The sequence below is a fragment of the Platalea leucorodia genome, assembly GCF_965183815.1.
Source record: "Platalea leucorodia genome assembly, chromosome: Z".
Lineage (NCBI taxonomy): Eukaryota > Metazoa > Chordata > Aves > Pelecaniformes > Threskiornithidae > Platalea > Platalea leucorodia.
In genome coordinates, this window is record NC_138858.1 from 80,503,409 (window position 1) to 80,520,045 (window position 16,637).

Genomic DNA, 16,637 nt, shown 5'->3' on the forward strand with positions numbered 1-16,637 from the left:
GCTCTCCAGCCCACACCTTGTCCCGAAATGCTCTCTTGGAAGCTACTGCCCAGCAGTTTTGCTTATTTAGCTGTTTGTACGGCTGGAGTTCATGTGTTCCTTTTCCAAAATGTGGTGAGCTTTTTTGAAGCAAGACTACTCTCTCAGCATCAAAGACATGCACTGTGCAAGTATTTATGTTGGCAGAAGAAGATTTCAACCCTTGGTCCACCACTATCCTCTGCTGGCAGCAGCCTCAGCTCTGCTTGGAGCTCCCTCTGTGCGTGTCCCTCCACCTATTTTCAGTCAACTGAAGTGCTTGAGCAAGGACCTGGTTCTTTAAATGCTTCAGTCAACTTCCGTTGTTTTTGATGAAGAGGGTCACTCATCCAAGGAACTCCAGTGGCAGACCTGAAGGAGTGGTAACCTTCAGCAGAAGAGTGGGGACGAGGAATCGGGCAGCAACCTTTCCCACTAGCACAGCTGGAGTTCACAGAGCACATCTGATCAGAGGTTCAGACATTTTGTCCAATACTTCAGTCTTCCGTGTGTCTCATTCTTGCATCTTTGCACATCTTTTGATTTCCCTTCAATGTTGCCAATTAGATGCACCATTCCAGCATCAGTCTCATCATTTTCACTGAAAGAGGTAAAATCACCTCTTTGCTCTTACTCCTCCTCTATCTATACACTGAAATATGGTGATGCCCTTTTTTGTCCAAGTCATTTATCCCAGCTGACCTTTGGCTTGATATGAGTACACCAGCAGAGTTCGCTACTACAACCTGCATTTTACTTAGGTTTGTTTCTTTAAAATAATTTTCTATAGTATCTCCTTTTCTAGATTCTCAGCACTTCATACTTCTAAAAAATGAGAATATGAAAGTCAAATATTCAAAAAAAATCTTCAAAATCTGCAACAATAACTGATCACTAATGTCTAGGGCAAAGCAACAAAACCTCTTCCCAATAGAGAGAAATTTATGAAGTTCTGGAAGAACTGGTTTGGAGATCAGCACATTTGGACTGTTTCCACTAAACATGTGGCAAAATGAGTACCACAGTTATGGACACTAATGAGAATCATAACCTTTTTCACAGCTAATTGTCTAAATAAAGGACAAAAGAAATTGCTTTTGTCTAAACAAAACAAGCTCATCCTTGAACTCATCCTTCAGCTTTAGCTCTGCAGGATCACCTCTCCTATGAAGACGGAAAGTAAGAGAAACCTATAATCAGCACAAACAGATGAAAAAACACTGGTATATTGTCCTCATGGTGAAGGACCTGCTGTTTCCACATTCTGAAATTGCTTCAGGTTTTGTGCTGGTTAAAGCCAATGCCCTGCAGCTCTCTAACCTTCAGGTGATAAAACATGCAATATCAAAGGAGAGGTCTACCAAAACCTGACCAACCAACAGAAATTTGGAATCCAACATTATATATATATATATATATTCTCTCTCATTACCCTGTGACACCAGTACTAAGCATGTGATAAAAATACATGAAACAACATGCGTTACAAGAGTACATCAGAAGTACAAATAATCCAAGTACAACAGTAACAACAACAATAAAGAGCCTAAAAGGATAAACAAAGTTAATCTCTCGGGATAGAGTAAAAAAACAGCAGTATATACACCAACAAAAAACATTTGTTAATAGGTAAAGTGTATTTGTTAAATTCCAGAGAGAGGGTTAGCATTTCGTGTTCTTTTGAATGACAGCTCAATGCTGGGCCTATTACAAAGTTTTAACTATTTCATTCTTAAGTACAGACTAAGAAAAAACAATGATACCAACTAATTAATAATAAATTAAGACAATGTCTGTGAAATGAAGACATAACAGACTATGGAGAAAAAAATAATTTTCAAGTCTTCAGAAGGTAATCATAAGAAAAAAAATTCCTTTAAAATGTGAGCTATAAGGACCCATTTGTATATGTTTGGGGAGATAAAAGCTTGTTCTAATTCTTCAAATGCTTTTTTTTCTGAAGAAGTTCAGAAACTCATACACAATATTGTGCTACTGATAAAGGTGTGGGGGGGTTGTCCTTTATTATTGAAAACAATACATTGTATTGGTTATATAAATGTTTGTTGAAATAAAACAGCACTCAGGGCAATTTTGACCAGACTGATAATGATTCTAGTAATGAACATCAACATATGCACCATAGATGGAAGAAAAAAACCCAAGTGCAGATCAGATGTTTAGTTCTCAACTGATACACAAGGGTTCTTCTTAAGATCTGGACAGCTATTTCTTTGTCTAAATAAAATGTAACATCTATTCTAATAAGCAAACACACACAAGTGTACTTACTACATAGTTCCCAGGTGATGCTGAAGAATAAGGTATCTGCAATATCAACAGAAACAAACCAGTAATTTCTTCTGCAGTGAGATGGAGTCCATACACACATTTATGTACAGCTGTGGGTTAACACTTGTTTGTTTAATTTATTTCAAAGACACAGTTAAGGATTATGGAAAAATGCTATTGTTGCCAAAACAAACACCTCTTCTTTTCAACAGCTTGTCATTGTAAGTATGTTCAAGACCCAAACCAACAATATAGACACAAACCAAATTTAATACCCAATATTTCAAATAAAAATATTTTCATTTAAGATTACTGTGCCCTGGTAGCCGCTCTAATGAAATTAATATGAATAACATAATTCACACATTTAAATGTCTGTAGGCTAAGGTCTGATATTTGCCCTCTATTGTTTCATAGTAAGTGAGCCATACATCTTTAACAGCCAGCATTGCTTTTCTAAGATACCAAGTTACAAGGTCCAGTACCAATCCAGATCTTGCATCTACTACAAAAGTCATCTTATTCTTATCGTGGGAGCCACGATAAGGTTTCTAAAGATCTATAGTCTATAGTAAAAGGTTAAGCTGTAAGATTATTAAGGTAATATGCTTTATAAGGTTTATAAACATAAGTGCACATGCTTGCATTTAAGTCAATAGGACTTCAGAGTCATCCCAAGCATGGACTGAATTTGTACATTCTTATATATACTTAGTCTTGATTCAAATCTTGACCATAAAAGGAAAAGCAACTCTCTTATATCTTTCACCCTAGAAGATATTAATTTTATTTCTTTGCATTATGTGTTTTTTTTTTAAAAAGGACAAGTGTTCTATTTTAATTTCAAATTCAATTTGTGATTTGTTACAGAGGGTATCTGGAGAAATCCAGTTGCCTGTGAATAATCTGGTTTTCTTGTTTATGATAGCCTTTGCAATTATTCTCTCTAAAGGATCATGGACCAATGCTATTATAGGATGATGGGGTAAGAACTAAGCAACAAAATTATTTTGTAGCATAAGCATCTTATGTGATTGTAGACAACTTGTCAGCAAACTCAGTTTTACAGATACATCTATTACTGGACTTCTCAATTAATTTCATAGAATGAAAATATTTCAACTATCAGTTGCAAAATATCCTAACATCCATTTTAGTTGAGTACACGCAAAAGAAAACTGAGGAAGAATTTCAACTCTTTTTTTCCCCCAATTGTCATTAGTAGAATTAAAGAATCAAAGAACAACATGAGAGTCTCTTAAGCCAGACCTGTCTTATCCAACTGCAAGTGCTAAAAAGGGACACATTTTTATACTAATGATGTATGATCACTGAACAAAAATGAAAACTTTACCTTTGTGTTTTCTGAATACCAGATGCTGTTGTTCATGTGAGATGCCTCACTGACCTCATCTTCCTTCAAGCTGCTATTAGACTACCTCATTTTGTAGTTGTTGCAATGAAATTCAATAGAGTGCACTGCTTTTTACAAAAAGCATATAAAAATGGCTGATGTCTTGCAAGCAATTGCTCTATGATTCCATATTCCCTAGTTAAGAGCAGCAAATATGATTTTGTTATGTAAAATATGTGAGCACACATTAAGCTGTATCTTAACAAGCTGTGATTTCTGTACAGCTTTCTGGACAGATAGCGTTGACCTAACTCATCTTACTTGTGCTAAAGGAAGATAAAATGTATTTTAAATATACCCCAGGATAACCTTTGTGTTATGGAAGTGCTGTAACTGATGTAAAGATGCAGAGCTGTGGTGATTATGAACAGAGCTGGATATCTGCAGGTCAATGAGCTCTCTGTTCAGATGTGCTTCTCACTGTTCCTGCTCTGCATTAGGGTTATGGGGAAAAATATAAAGCATGCAGTATTCTATTTATTGAATGAAGTGGAATTTTTTTCCTGGTGTATTGATGAGAAATACTTCCCTAAATATAAGATGATGTCTAATACATTTTAAATATTTACTTACAGAATTGGCATTTGTTGGGTTTGGCCAAGGTCTACCACCCCCCGGACCCCTGTAACAGAAGATGAAAGATGAGACACAGAACAATCCCTGTCTTCTGACCAGCTCTGAGGAAGCAAATTAAAGTAATGTTTCCTGAGTAAGGAAGGAGATGGCTTTTTTCAAATTAAACTCTGTTTATAAACCGTAAGTACACCAAGTTATAATGCCATAGCAAAATTCTCACTGTTGCACTACTATTATCATTTAATCAGTTTATGAGTTGATTAAAGATTATTTATTTATTATTACAACCCTGCCAGTCACATTTAAGACAATTCAGTTCCTGACTCCTTCTGGTACTTCTGTTCCCTTCAGGGCAGGACCTGCCAGAATAGCACCATAAGGAGTCCTTCCCCAGTAGCCACACTGCCAGAGGCTACAGTTTTGCATCAGTCCCAAACACTTGCAAATTTAGGAAGTGTCAGACATTTCCCTTTTATATTCTCAGTGGAACAATTTGAAAGACATTGCAAATTTGTGTCTCTTGAAGTGCTTTCCTTCTGTTCATGAAGAATTTAACTCTTTGCTGTTACACAGACACAGCATTTTAATATGGCACGTAAGTTTTGCAAAGAGTAAAAAACAAGTTCCCAAATTCTTTAAGTTCTCAAGAGGAGTGTTTTTCCTTGTACTGTTAACCTTTTTTTTGGAGGAAGTATCACATATTCCACAAAAGTCTACTTACAGTACAGACAAAGGCAGAAAGGTACTAAAATATGTGTAATTTCAGTCATAGAAACAGAACTCTTGCTTACATAATTAAGTACCTTCCTGAAGAATTGAAGATGCATACATTTGAGTACCAATCTAGAATACAGCAAGTATAGGAAGGTTTCATTAGTGAAAGTGATGCTATAAATGTTTTGTGAAAACCTATTTTAAAGAACAAGCCACAGAAAATATGTTGCTATAACCTGTATCTAATAATAATAACAATAATAAATCTCATGTATTAAAAATTGAAAACATGCCATTTTATACATACACTTTAAACAAATATTTAGATATGCATCTAAAACCAGTTTGCTACTTGACTAAGGCTTCATTATGGCCACAGAAGTCATAGAACCATATAGCAGGCAAAATGGAAATTTCAAACTTTTCAGACATTCTCCTTACACTTGGCCCAAATGGTGTATGCATGATTAAGTGGCAGCTCCCCAGCAGGAGGGACAAGAGTGTTTCACAGGCAGAAGACCTGTTTGATAAAGTCAACTCAGATGAGATCAGAGGGGTTCTAAAAGCAGACGGGAACGAGGAAAGGAAAAAAGAAAAAACCGTCCAGATAAAGCACGTTTTTCTCACAACTCTTGCTGTTATTTTAAGTTTCTCACTCTTAGCTGAGCTCAAAAAAATAGTTCGGTGGTTAGGCTTTGTCTTTTAACAGTCCTGAGGGAACTAAGCCATATGGGAGGTAAAATCTCCATGTTTACAGTCATAACATCTCAATAACCATAATTATTCCTGGGAGCATTAAGAACTCCTAGTTATTTATAAATAAGATTAAATCACTTTTTGAAGGCCCTGACAACTGAGAGGCAGAGCAGATGACAAAACTTTCACATTTAAAATGGCATTTTGGCCTCATTAGCTTTAGAAAAGCAACATTAGCCACCACAGCTTACCAGACATGGGAGAGTGATTTAAATATAGAGAAGAAAGCAGGCTTCATTAATGAGTTCAGGAAGTTTTCTATCTATTTTAAAGTCTTGCAAAACTAAAAACTATTAAGTAGGTATGTTGCCCAAGGGATTTAATATTGAATTTTTTTTTTTATTACATTGTTCATGAAACTATAAAGAAATTAGCTCAAATAATCAACTGAAATAAATCAAGTGAAAATTGATTCCTTTCTGCTGACATTATTTGTGGAAGGCTGGAAAACAGGAATGTAGGTGAGGGTCTTTTCTGCCTTGTTCATTAGGAGGAGAGGAGGCAAAGCAAGGAAGGGGACTCACAGTACTCATGCTCCTCAGGTCAAATATTCAGCAATTTCTCCTCTGCTAATGATTACAAGGTGAAATATGATGTGTTAATTTTTTTTCCCCCTCCAAAAAGATGTTCTTTTTTCTATGTACCATATTTGGCTTATTGGATCCTCTTTTTCAGAGAAATCAGGAATATTTGTAACAATGTTAGAAGTCTGTCTTCACCCCAAAACCCTGCACTTGTTTGTGTGACACTAAGTAACGCAAATATATCTAGCAAAAAGCATCAAATGGAAAATAGCTGTGACGACACTGCACATCAGTCTGAACTACAGAGCTATTAAAAAGCCAACTCAAATACATGATTGGGTTAAGCCACAGCAACATGGAAATTTAGACAGGCCTTACAAGGAGACTGGGAAACTCACCTTTCATCTAAAAAGCTGTTGGAATTTCCAAATTTACTGGAAGCCATGGACAGCTCTAAGTATAGACTTAGAAAACACTGTAGCAGATTCTGCTGGAAAGCCATATGGTTTTTGTGGAGCCAAATGTTGTTAGCTTATAAAACACATATTATAAAAAGCTACCTGCAATTTTTTTCAATGCAATGCAAAAAATTTTTTGCCCTTTATTAAATGTTTATTTTGGAAGCATCAAGAGAGTCATAAAACATTATTATGAATGTACCAATTCCAAAATAGAGTAATTCATGAAGTATCTATCACTATCATTAATTACAGCTGCATTTTATCCTTGAAGTTAGTCCTACAGTGTTGATCTCAGTACTTGAAAAAATAAAGTCTAAAATTTCATTTTCCCAAGTGGCAAATATATTCAATCAGGAAATTAAACATCTAGGCACAAGTAAGTTTGTGAATTGAAGTTAAAATAAAATAACTTTTTTTTTTTTGTTTTCAGGCATGACTGAGATATTCTTAGCACTTGAGACAGCACTGCAGGTCACACGGACCATTAAAAAGTGCCAGTGAAATGTAACACTGCTCCTTGATTGCCATTTTGTTCCAAAGAGGGCATTTTTCCACAAAGAAATAAAATCTTACTAAAAATGGCTACACCAAGTTTCAACTTAAAACCTCATAGCTAAAATAAAGTTATTTTGTAGAAGAACACAAGATATGTATCAACTGTTTCAAACGGTAATCTGATAGGCATTAGTTATGACAGAGCAAGCAATTATTTAGCAGTACTACCTTTGTAGAGTGTATGCTCCTGGTCTGAAATACTGTCTACGAGCTTTCGAGATGGTTGTTGCCATTTTTGACAATAAAGAACACTTTTTCTTGCAGAAAAATGTAAAATTATATTTGGCAGATATTCTGCTTTTAATCAAAACAGCTTCCTTTCGTGCTTTCCAAGGAGAAAAAGCTGGACTTTAAATGGCAACTCTTTTTGTAGAGTACACATTTTTGTATTTTAACAGTGCCAAAAAGCCAAAAACATTGAAGAGAACACTGAAAAATTTTCATGTAAGACAAGATATGGCTATGCAAAAACAAACGTACATTACTATAAGGCAATAGCCTTATGTATAGTTATCCTTTATCCTAGAAACATAACTACACTAAATGACTTACGCTGTTATTTCTTAGCACTGTGTATTAGATAAATTGTAAGGGAAAAAACAAAGAACGTGTTTAACACAGTTGGGTCCATCTATTGCCATTGCCTGCAGGTTATCCTTGGATGCACTCTGACTGATCCTGAATGCTGGAATTGACCAGACGACGAGTCTCCACTAAGATTTTGGTGTAAGGACAACTTTGACAGCAGTAACTTTACAATAAGAAAAAAACCTGATGTCCTGGAAATACAATTAAAAGAAACTCTGACCATAATAACCTTTGTTTTCCTTTTGATCAGTATATGTCACTCCATTTGACATAGAAAAAAAAAATACTCAGTTTGACAGTAAAGAATTATTCATGTAGTCAGGCACGCAATAATGGAGCTCCTTACAACAGTCTGTGATTCAGCATGTAACACAGGTCGGGATATGCTATAGCATAATATTCCAGTACTAGCACTTTGGACTCTCTTAGGCCTTTAAAGTGCGTTGTAATAAGCAAAGGGACAGTACGAAGTCTTGTTCTAAACCAAGAAAGAGCATTCTGTTCCCACTTTCAGCTGAGCTGGAGTAAAGATGAGTTTCTAAGAAAATGTAAGTGGGTGCAGTATATGTCTGGTAAGACATGGAGACAGCTATGGTTGCCTACTTTGTAATTATTGCTTCACATCTTGTTCTTCTCAGAAGATCATATACTGTATCAAAGTTCATGAATTTCCCAAGTAAAGGACTCCAGTTCATGGTGTCCCCTTCAAGAGGACCTAGAAGTTCAAAGGAAAATGCACTTCCCACATCACTGAATTAAAAGAACATGATCTGTGTACGTTTACTGGCTCAACAAAAGATGAAATGTGTTTATTAAAAGTGGCAATATGGAAATGTTAGTATTTCAACCCATCTTCTCTCTTTCTGGCAGACCAGGAATTCTTTTTGTCATCCAGGAACCCATTTTCTTATTTTTCCTGTGTAAACTCTCATTTATGTGGATAAGTAGCCTCTGAAATATCTTATCTATCCTCAATTTTACTTCTACAACATTTTATTTTAGAAACTTAATTTTCTTTTCTTATAATTCAATCTCCTCCTGAGGACAATTGCTGTAGTGCTTATATTATACTCACACTGAATTTCAAGTATCTAAACATTTTTTCTACATCACTTTTATTTAAAAAAAATGCCTACCCTTGTGAAGGTTCCTAGAATTGTCTTGAGTCCAATATATGATGTCTATGATAGAGTAACACTCAAATTTCTATTTTATTTTATCTGCTTCAAGAATTCAAGGTATGTCTGGAAATCAGAAGAAATTAAGGATATGGTGGATTAGATATTTTTTCAATGGTATTATCTATCTGAACACCTCTTTTACTTTTCCAGGTTGGTAACTCCTTACTTGAAATAAAAATTATCATCTCTCATTTATGTTTCCTATAAAAATAAGAGTAAAAATGGGCATCTATGATATAATGATAACAAGCATATATAAATCTTCACTGTGTTTTCTGTGTCAATCTGCTGAAAACTCATTCTTGAAAGACAAAGGTGTAAAAGGAGTAAGAAAAAAACATGTTCTCTGATTTAGGCTGTAAAATCATTCTAGTGTCTTGATAGCTAGATCACCATGCTGCCTTCTGTGACCACCCCAGAGTCTGCAAAATGCTGGTTATGAAAAAATGTACTAACTTCAGTACGGGTAGGGCCATGACTCAAGAATGACTTGATAATCTCTGGTCTCTAGTATACTAAAGGTAACTATAGCAGCCCCTTAAAATTTGTGAATCTCTTAAGTGAGAAATCTAAATAATACAAGAAGCACCTCATTTTTTTTCCCAGGCTTGCTAATCATGTAAGCAACTCCAAGCAAGCAAAAGATTTATCTGAAGTGCACAAGATTGTTCATGTTGGGCCACTTGCTATGCTAAAATCCTCAGCTTAAATCTAGTCCACTCTGGATACACTAATTTTACATGTGAAATTTTTCAACGCATTTAGAAAGGGGGGTAGTCTACAGGTATAAAAGGCATAACACACTCTCATGACTACATCCATGCCTGGTATAAATCAGTATAGCTTAACTGAACTCAATCTATCAATTTTTACTAAATGATGATCCAGTCCCAGAAACACTGAAAACCTTACACTCATATCTGTAATACTCGTCTATCTGTTTAGAGTGGAAACAAATGTAGTTATGGAAATAAAAACAGCAAGAGAGAGAGAATCATCCACCCTTCTTCTTTCAAATATGTGTTTTTTTATAAATAGTTCCAGACAATTGTCTTATTTTGCTAAAATTAAGTACTTCTTTATTTAGCAGAAAAGACTCATACTTGTACCATTCTTTACAAAATATTTAATCAGTAAAGTAAAAACATAAATGTAAATAATGTCATTTTTTAAAAAAAATGCACACAAGGATATATCAGTGACTATACTGACAAAATATTTCCAATATTTGAACTTTGACCTGTGAAAGAAACTGAGCATTTGTACAGATTTGTAGGGACAGCAAAGGTGCCTGTAAGAGATGCATGCAGAAGAAGGAAACTGCTGTGGGTTTGCTTTTTTAAATTGCAATTATTAGTCATAAAAGCATGTTACTTATCAAAGCATGTTCTCCTTGTCTTGTGTATCCCAAATGTTACTTCTACAATGAAATAATGATTTTTCTAAATATGATAAGATTTTATTATTGTGCTTACATGTTCATTCCAGGCATCCCCGGGCCACCTAAAGCATTCAGTGGGGGTCTCATTGCACCTCCATAGTTCTGCAATGATAACCAAGGGTCAGACTACCACAAAACAAAAAAACAAAACCAAAGAGGAGGGGGAAAGAAAGGACAGCAGGTTAATGATATCCCTACATAACTGCTGACTGGATAGGCCAATGTAATTCATTCTTTCAGGAGTTTCCATTGTTGACTTAAAAAAAATAATATTGTTAACCCCAAGGAGAAAGAATTACAAACAATAGAAATAGACTAAGAATACTTAAAAAGTCAATTGCTTCAGTGGGTATTATTTACGCATATAGAGATCAAGTCAAGGGCCAGCAAAGGGCAAGTTTTATAATGTATTCAACTTTTATATCAAGGGAGCTCATTCAAAACCAGAAACCTGGACTTAGATTCTAAGATTTCTACATTATGGAATTTAAATAGAATTATTTTAAATTAGATTTTGTTAGGGTATCAATAAATGCTTGTATAAAATTACACCATATGATATCACTTTTATAACATACAGCATAACCATTACATTTCTCTTCTAATCAGTCAATTCAATAATTCTATGGTAACTAATATGAAAAGTCTTTAATATGATAATGCATGTCATAGTGATGCTAACAAATGAATTGCCCAATGCCTATAAAATTTGAGTTTATGTTCTGATATAATGACAAAAGTTTAACTGTATTATTTACATGAAAAACTAAATTATACCTATTTTTATTCAGAGGAATACAAGCAGAACCGTCTATCTCACTTTACAGTCATAATACACTCCCTAATCTGTGTTAATCCTGCTACATTTTTCTGATATTTCAAAAGAATGGATAATAGTAAATTCTCTAAAATGAACAGCTGTACATTTTGGAAGGAGGGGGACACAAAGAAGCAATTTACTTTAAAAAAAATTAGGTCATTGTTGCATTCTATTTTCCAATAATAAAACTAATACACTCTATTTCATGTATAGTATACTACAAACTGCATAAACTCTATGATTCATGCTTATGGGTGTTCTCTATATTGGTCTGATTCACAAAACCATGTAAACATGAAGTCATGAATACATGGGAGAAATCCAACAGTGATATTCAAAGTGTGGCTCTGGTGCTGTTTTTACCTTGGCTGATATGACATATCAGTTATCTAGAATTGATCTAGAACTGATCTATAACTAGGAGAGGAGGTTCTGTTGCTGCAAAGAAAAAAAACAAAACTTAAAATTTTCTTCATTTTTAACAATCCTGAAAGTGTCCCATTCATAGCTGGTTTGCAAGAATACAACCAGAGGCTGCAAATAGATGTCCTCTTTCAGACCCAACAGTGCCGTCTGAAGATAGCATTATCCACAGTTGCTGGTCATCAATCACTACTCATTCCTGCCTTTTTCTGTGCAGTCGGCAGACTGACGGGTGCACATGCTCAGGCAAAAGTCAGCCATATTAACTCAAAGCTACTGTTTGACCTAGGTTATCCTAGGTGATTTTGCCTGAACAACTCCTCCGTCAGAACTGTAGGGCAGCAACTGGTGGGTAGTCAAAGCAGCTGGGCACAGTAACATCCCCAGTTGGCACTACTGGATCTGGAAGAGAACACAGTCTGACTGTAACAAAACAGCAGTTCCATATCTGTTTTATTTCATTTTTCCATCTTGATGTGGAGGGCTAAGCAATTCTCCCTATTTGGTCTGTCTGGTAACTCCCCTCTTTATTTTAATTCAGGAATCATTTGTGTGGACTGGAGTTAAAAGATCTCTATGGAATCCTGCAGGACTGGAAGAATCCTAATCAAATGTACTTCTAGCTCTAATTACCGCTAATTCTAATCAAATGTACTCCTTCATCCTAAAATAAGAGCACTTTCATTAAGGCTACCAATATACATGTTCCTTCAGCTGCAGCCATGGTCTCTGCAGAAGTTAGTGCCCCAATTTGTTCCTTACAGCTTTTTACTCAGTCACCACCACCACTGTTTATCTGGTAGTTGAGTTGTTCATAAAAGTGCTCCTTAACACCAGGGGGCCAAAATGAGCCAGATTAGCTAAGACTTTTTTCTTAAATATTTAGGATGACCCGATTGTTTTTGACTAGAAAGCATTAGGGAGCATGTGGGATGCTCACTAGCAGATACAAAGGACAGGGAGAAGCAGCAGTCGGTCACAGATTGGCGATAGTACCCCATTCATCTAGCCTAACTACAGCTTCAAAAAAGCCTGAACCTAATTCTTTGGCGATTTTCACAGATTCGAGCATTTACAACCATCCACTGCTTTTTGCTTCGTGTTATTTAGTTTGAAACAGTCTAGAATCATAAAATACACAACAGAGGTAATTTTTCTGTAAGTTTCAAGCATATGCATGCTATACTTGCTATACTGGACATAAGCATTTCTGTATCAGCACCTGAAGTTTTTTTCAAGTTGACTGCCTGTGCAGCAAGGTAGCAGGGCCTCCCATTATGGGCACAGATAAGTCAACTTTACAGCACTGTAGCAAGAGGATGTTAAAAGTAGCTGTGAAAGATTTATCAAATTTGGTTTTAGAACTGCATTCTGAGAAGATCCTAAATGGCTGATACAAAAGATAGAAGATGATCCACTTAGAGAAAAGATTGATTTGTGAACTTAAATTTTGTGTAGATTAGCTACATTTTTCCCCATTTTAAGAGGATGTTCAGTACAAGAAAGAAGAACCTTACAAAAATACTGGATTTTAAGAGATAGCAAAAATGGAAAAATTATCCTTATAAAAACTGGCATGAGATTTGCCTGCTGTGTGACTAATGGTGCTGCACAAAGTATCAGCTCAATCTCATATGGCACCATTGCAAAGCTTCTCTTTCTACCTCCAAAAGGCAAGTGGTAGATATAGTTCAATACTACAGAACAAATAACAAATGTATTTAATAATGGTTTGTTGGTCACATAACAGATGTTGTGTAGAACTGCACAACTGGTTTCTACCAAGAAGACCCAAAATTGTAAAGACAGTTATGAACAGGTTTGAAAGGCAAAGCTATTTAATCATTTAAAATCCAGTTGCTATTCCAAGGAACAAAGAAGTCACTAGAGAGATTATCTGAAATGGGGAAGCAAAAATGCAAAGTGTGGGCGCGATGAGCATGCTGTAAAACAAAATACTGGCAACACCGGTATGAAACACTACCACTTAAATTTTCTCTCACTGAGAGCACTGACAAAACAGAGAATAATCTTTTGGATTCGTATTTCAGGTATTATCAGAATTAATTTGTTTTCTACCTTAGTTTACTGTTGAAATGTAATACTGACAAATACACACTCATATTTTGAAGAAAGAGCCTATGAACTCACTTTTGAAGAAAGAGCCTATGAACAATTAGGACCAGGTCAGCACCATGGAGAAGGCTGATTCTTGCAACCCAAGGTTGCTTCGCTCCTCAAAAACAGAGCTAGAAAGATGCTTGTGATTGACAAGGGGGAGAAATGGCAGCATGAACTTCTCCTTTTACATTAAAATTGCTCTAACACTCACCAAAAATCTAGATCAATAGTGGATGAAAAAAAACTTTACATAATTTTGGGGGGTATTTTTGGTACAAAGAGTTTTCCTAAGCTAGGAGCATTAATCCTTTCCTCCTAAACAGCATGATCAGTTAGGTTGGGAAGATAAGGCAACACCTACTCAATCCTTCGCCTCCTTTACAAACATCAGCCTTTGATTACAACATGCACTGGCTGTAGGATAAACATAACTTTTCTGAAATAAGCAAGTTAAGGGATTCCTCTTCTAATTTCAAATCTTAATTAAAATGACTGATGTTTTCATTTTAGACTTTGTACAACTGCAACTCAGAATTAGTTTTTGCAAAACAGAAAGTTTATTTCAAAATGGGATTAGAAGAGCAAGTCCTGGCCATCTTCAAGCTACGGAAAGCCAGAGTAACATAGTGTAAGTATAGGCCTATCAATAAAAATGGGTATCAATCCGGGGAAGGTACCTGTGGTCCTAGCGGAACCATTCCTCTTGGAGGAGTCATTCTTTGCATTGGCCCACCCATGTTTGGATGCCCTGCAAATAAATTTATGTAACTTAAAAAACTATGCAATATACAAGCACCTTCTAAAATGACTTTAACAAATCATTCCTTTTTAATTAACAAAAAGCTTAAAAAGCTGCAGTAAGGTTTGAAACACAGAAAGAAATACCCGAGTTTGAGAAGACAGTACTTTTGAATAGTCCAAATGATTATTTCATTTACCTTGCTGCCGTGTTGGGTCCATCCCGCTAGGCAATAATGGCTGGCTTCCTGGGACACCTCCAAGTGCCTGCAGGCATAGAAACCATATGTTAAAAGCATATAATGCTTTGAAATTTATGTTAAAGACATAATGCAGTTATTTTGTTTTTAATTCCCGCATGTTTCTTCTGAGTCAAGACTAATGTGGAAGAGTTAACTTTCCTAAATGCCCTACCTAAATGTCCCAAGTGCCTAACTAAACTAAAAGTACTGAATGTCCTACAACCCTGACTATGGATTTGCACGGACAAACTCTTGGACTTCTGTGGAATTACGTATAAATAATCTCCAAAATATAATTGCCTAATTTGCTTCCCCCCCAATACTTCCTTCACTTTACCTTACCTATTATTTGACCTCCAAATACTGCCTTTTCCTTGGGTACATGGCAATTTATACAAAGCTTATATTGCTACAGTTTTCCCTTTTAACCATTATTTTAACATTTCCTTTCAGAGGTCAGGATGCAGACACCAATATTCTCCGAGAGTGAGACATAACTGAGCCAACTGCACAGCATTCACAAGGTGCAGTTAATTAGGGCTGTGATGTGGGGGACATTTTATCTTCCACTCTGCCTTACTCTTGAAGGGCATCAATGCCAAGATAAGCTTATTATTCATCTATGGGAGATAACAATAATCACAAAACTTGCTCCTAATCTTGTAAGTGAAGGTACATTGTCTTGCTACTTCACCTCTAGTCCAAATCAAATGCATTGCTTTTATGTCCCCACATTTTAATCTGCCCTTTGGGTTTATAGTAACTGAATTAGGTTTAAGGCTAATTTCTACAGTCTCTTACCTATAGTTCAGTCAACTAGAAAAATGTTTTTATGAATCAATCTTTGTAGCTGATCGATTAGGTGCTATGTAGCATTTCAAAACAGCACCACATTTTCAGTAGAAATGTATCCAGGATGAGTAAATCTGTTATTATGAATGTAATCTACTGAGGCAATACAGGTATTGCTTACTGTGGGAATGGATAAGTTACTCTTGACCTGGAAATACTGTAGTGGTCTTAGATACTTACAAAGGGGAAACTATCTGCAAATATTATACAGTTTGTTTCCACAAGAGGTAGGAAATTCAAAATTAAGATGCACATTATTACCTCAAAGGTAATACAGTCAAAAGGTACTCCACTGCAAGATTAATGGAACAAACAAATAATCTGGGACAACATCATTTAAATCAGAGTTTTACATGTACTTCAGTGGCTTGAAGTCTGGATGATACATAAGAACAATACATTAAGTGCACAGAGAACCGTCAAATACTAGCAAAGCAGGAACCGGTCACTTCTGCCAGAGATGGCAAGTCACATGCAAGGACACAGAGGCATTTGCTGCTCTGAGCACATGTGACCGAAGACTTAACTCACGCAGTCATTACACTGGAGATCATTACATGAGGGACTGCTGTTCCTTTCTAACATGTCATACCGCTCTTCAAGAAAAACAAGTGTACTGTGCAGCACAATGCATTGCCAACAGTAAATACCCTTGTAGGGCTTGATCTTGTAGGACATGATTGAGCACTCGAGAAAACTTAGGGGCACTCATAAGGCACTTGGTAGGTGCTAACTTTTCTTGCTACAAAGCCTAGATCTAGCTCAGATAACCCTCACACAGCACTGGACTGTGCTGTGCACGCATGCCCTGTGTTACCCTTCTTTGGCTAAGAAACACAATCCCTACTGCAAGGCATTAAGGAATAGAGTTATAGTTGGGAGTGGGAATTTTAACTCTGATTTTTACTGACTTCTATCTAA

At 35.9% G+C, this 16,637-nt stretch overlaps 1 protein-coding gene across 16 annotated transcripts in view; it reads right to left on the bottom strand.

Annotated features, from left to right (window-relative positions):
* SSBP2 (single stranded DNA binding protein 2) overlaps nucleotides 1-16,637 on the bottom strand; it is a 204,927-nt gene that overhangs the window by 34,361 nt on the left and 153,929 nt on the right. For 6 of the 16 annotated variants that reach the window (XM_082335677.1, XM_082335678.1, XM_082335669.1 and 3 more), the window contains 5 exons: nucleotides 14,823-14,889; nucleotides 14,562-14,632; nucleotides 10,555-10,646; nucleotides 4,298-4,346; nucleotides 2,311-2,355 (listed from right to left, as the gene is read on the bottom strand). In XM_082335677.1, coding sequence (XP_082191803.1) covers nucleotides 2,311-2,355; nucleotides 4,298-4,346; nucleotides 10,555-10,646; nucleotides 14,562-14,632; nucleotides 14,823-14,889 — 324 coding nt within the window. The remainder of the gene's footprint in view (nucleotides 1-2,310; nucleotides 2,356-4,297; nucleotides 4,347-10,554; nucleotides 10,647-14,561; nucleotides 14,633-14,822; nucleotides 14,890-16,637) is intronic. The other 10 variants (XM_082335664.1, XM_082335674.1, XM_082335667.1 and 7 more) reach the window with 3 other exon arrangements.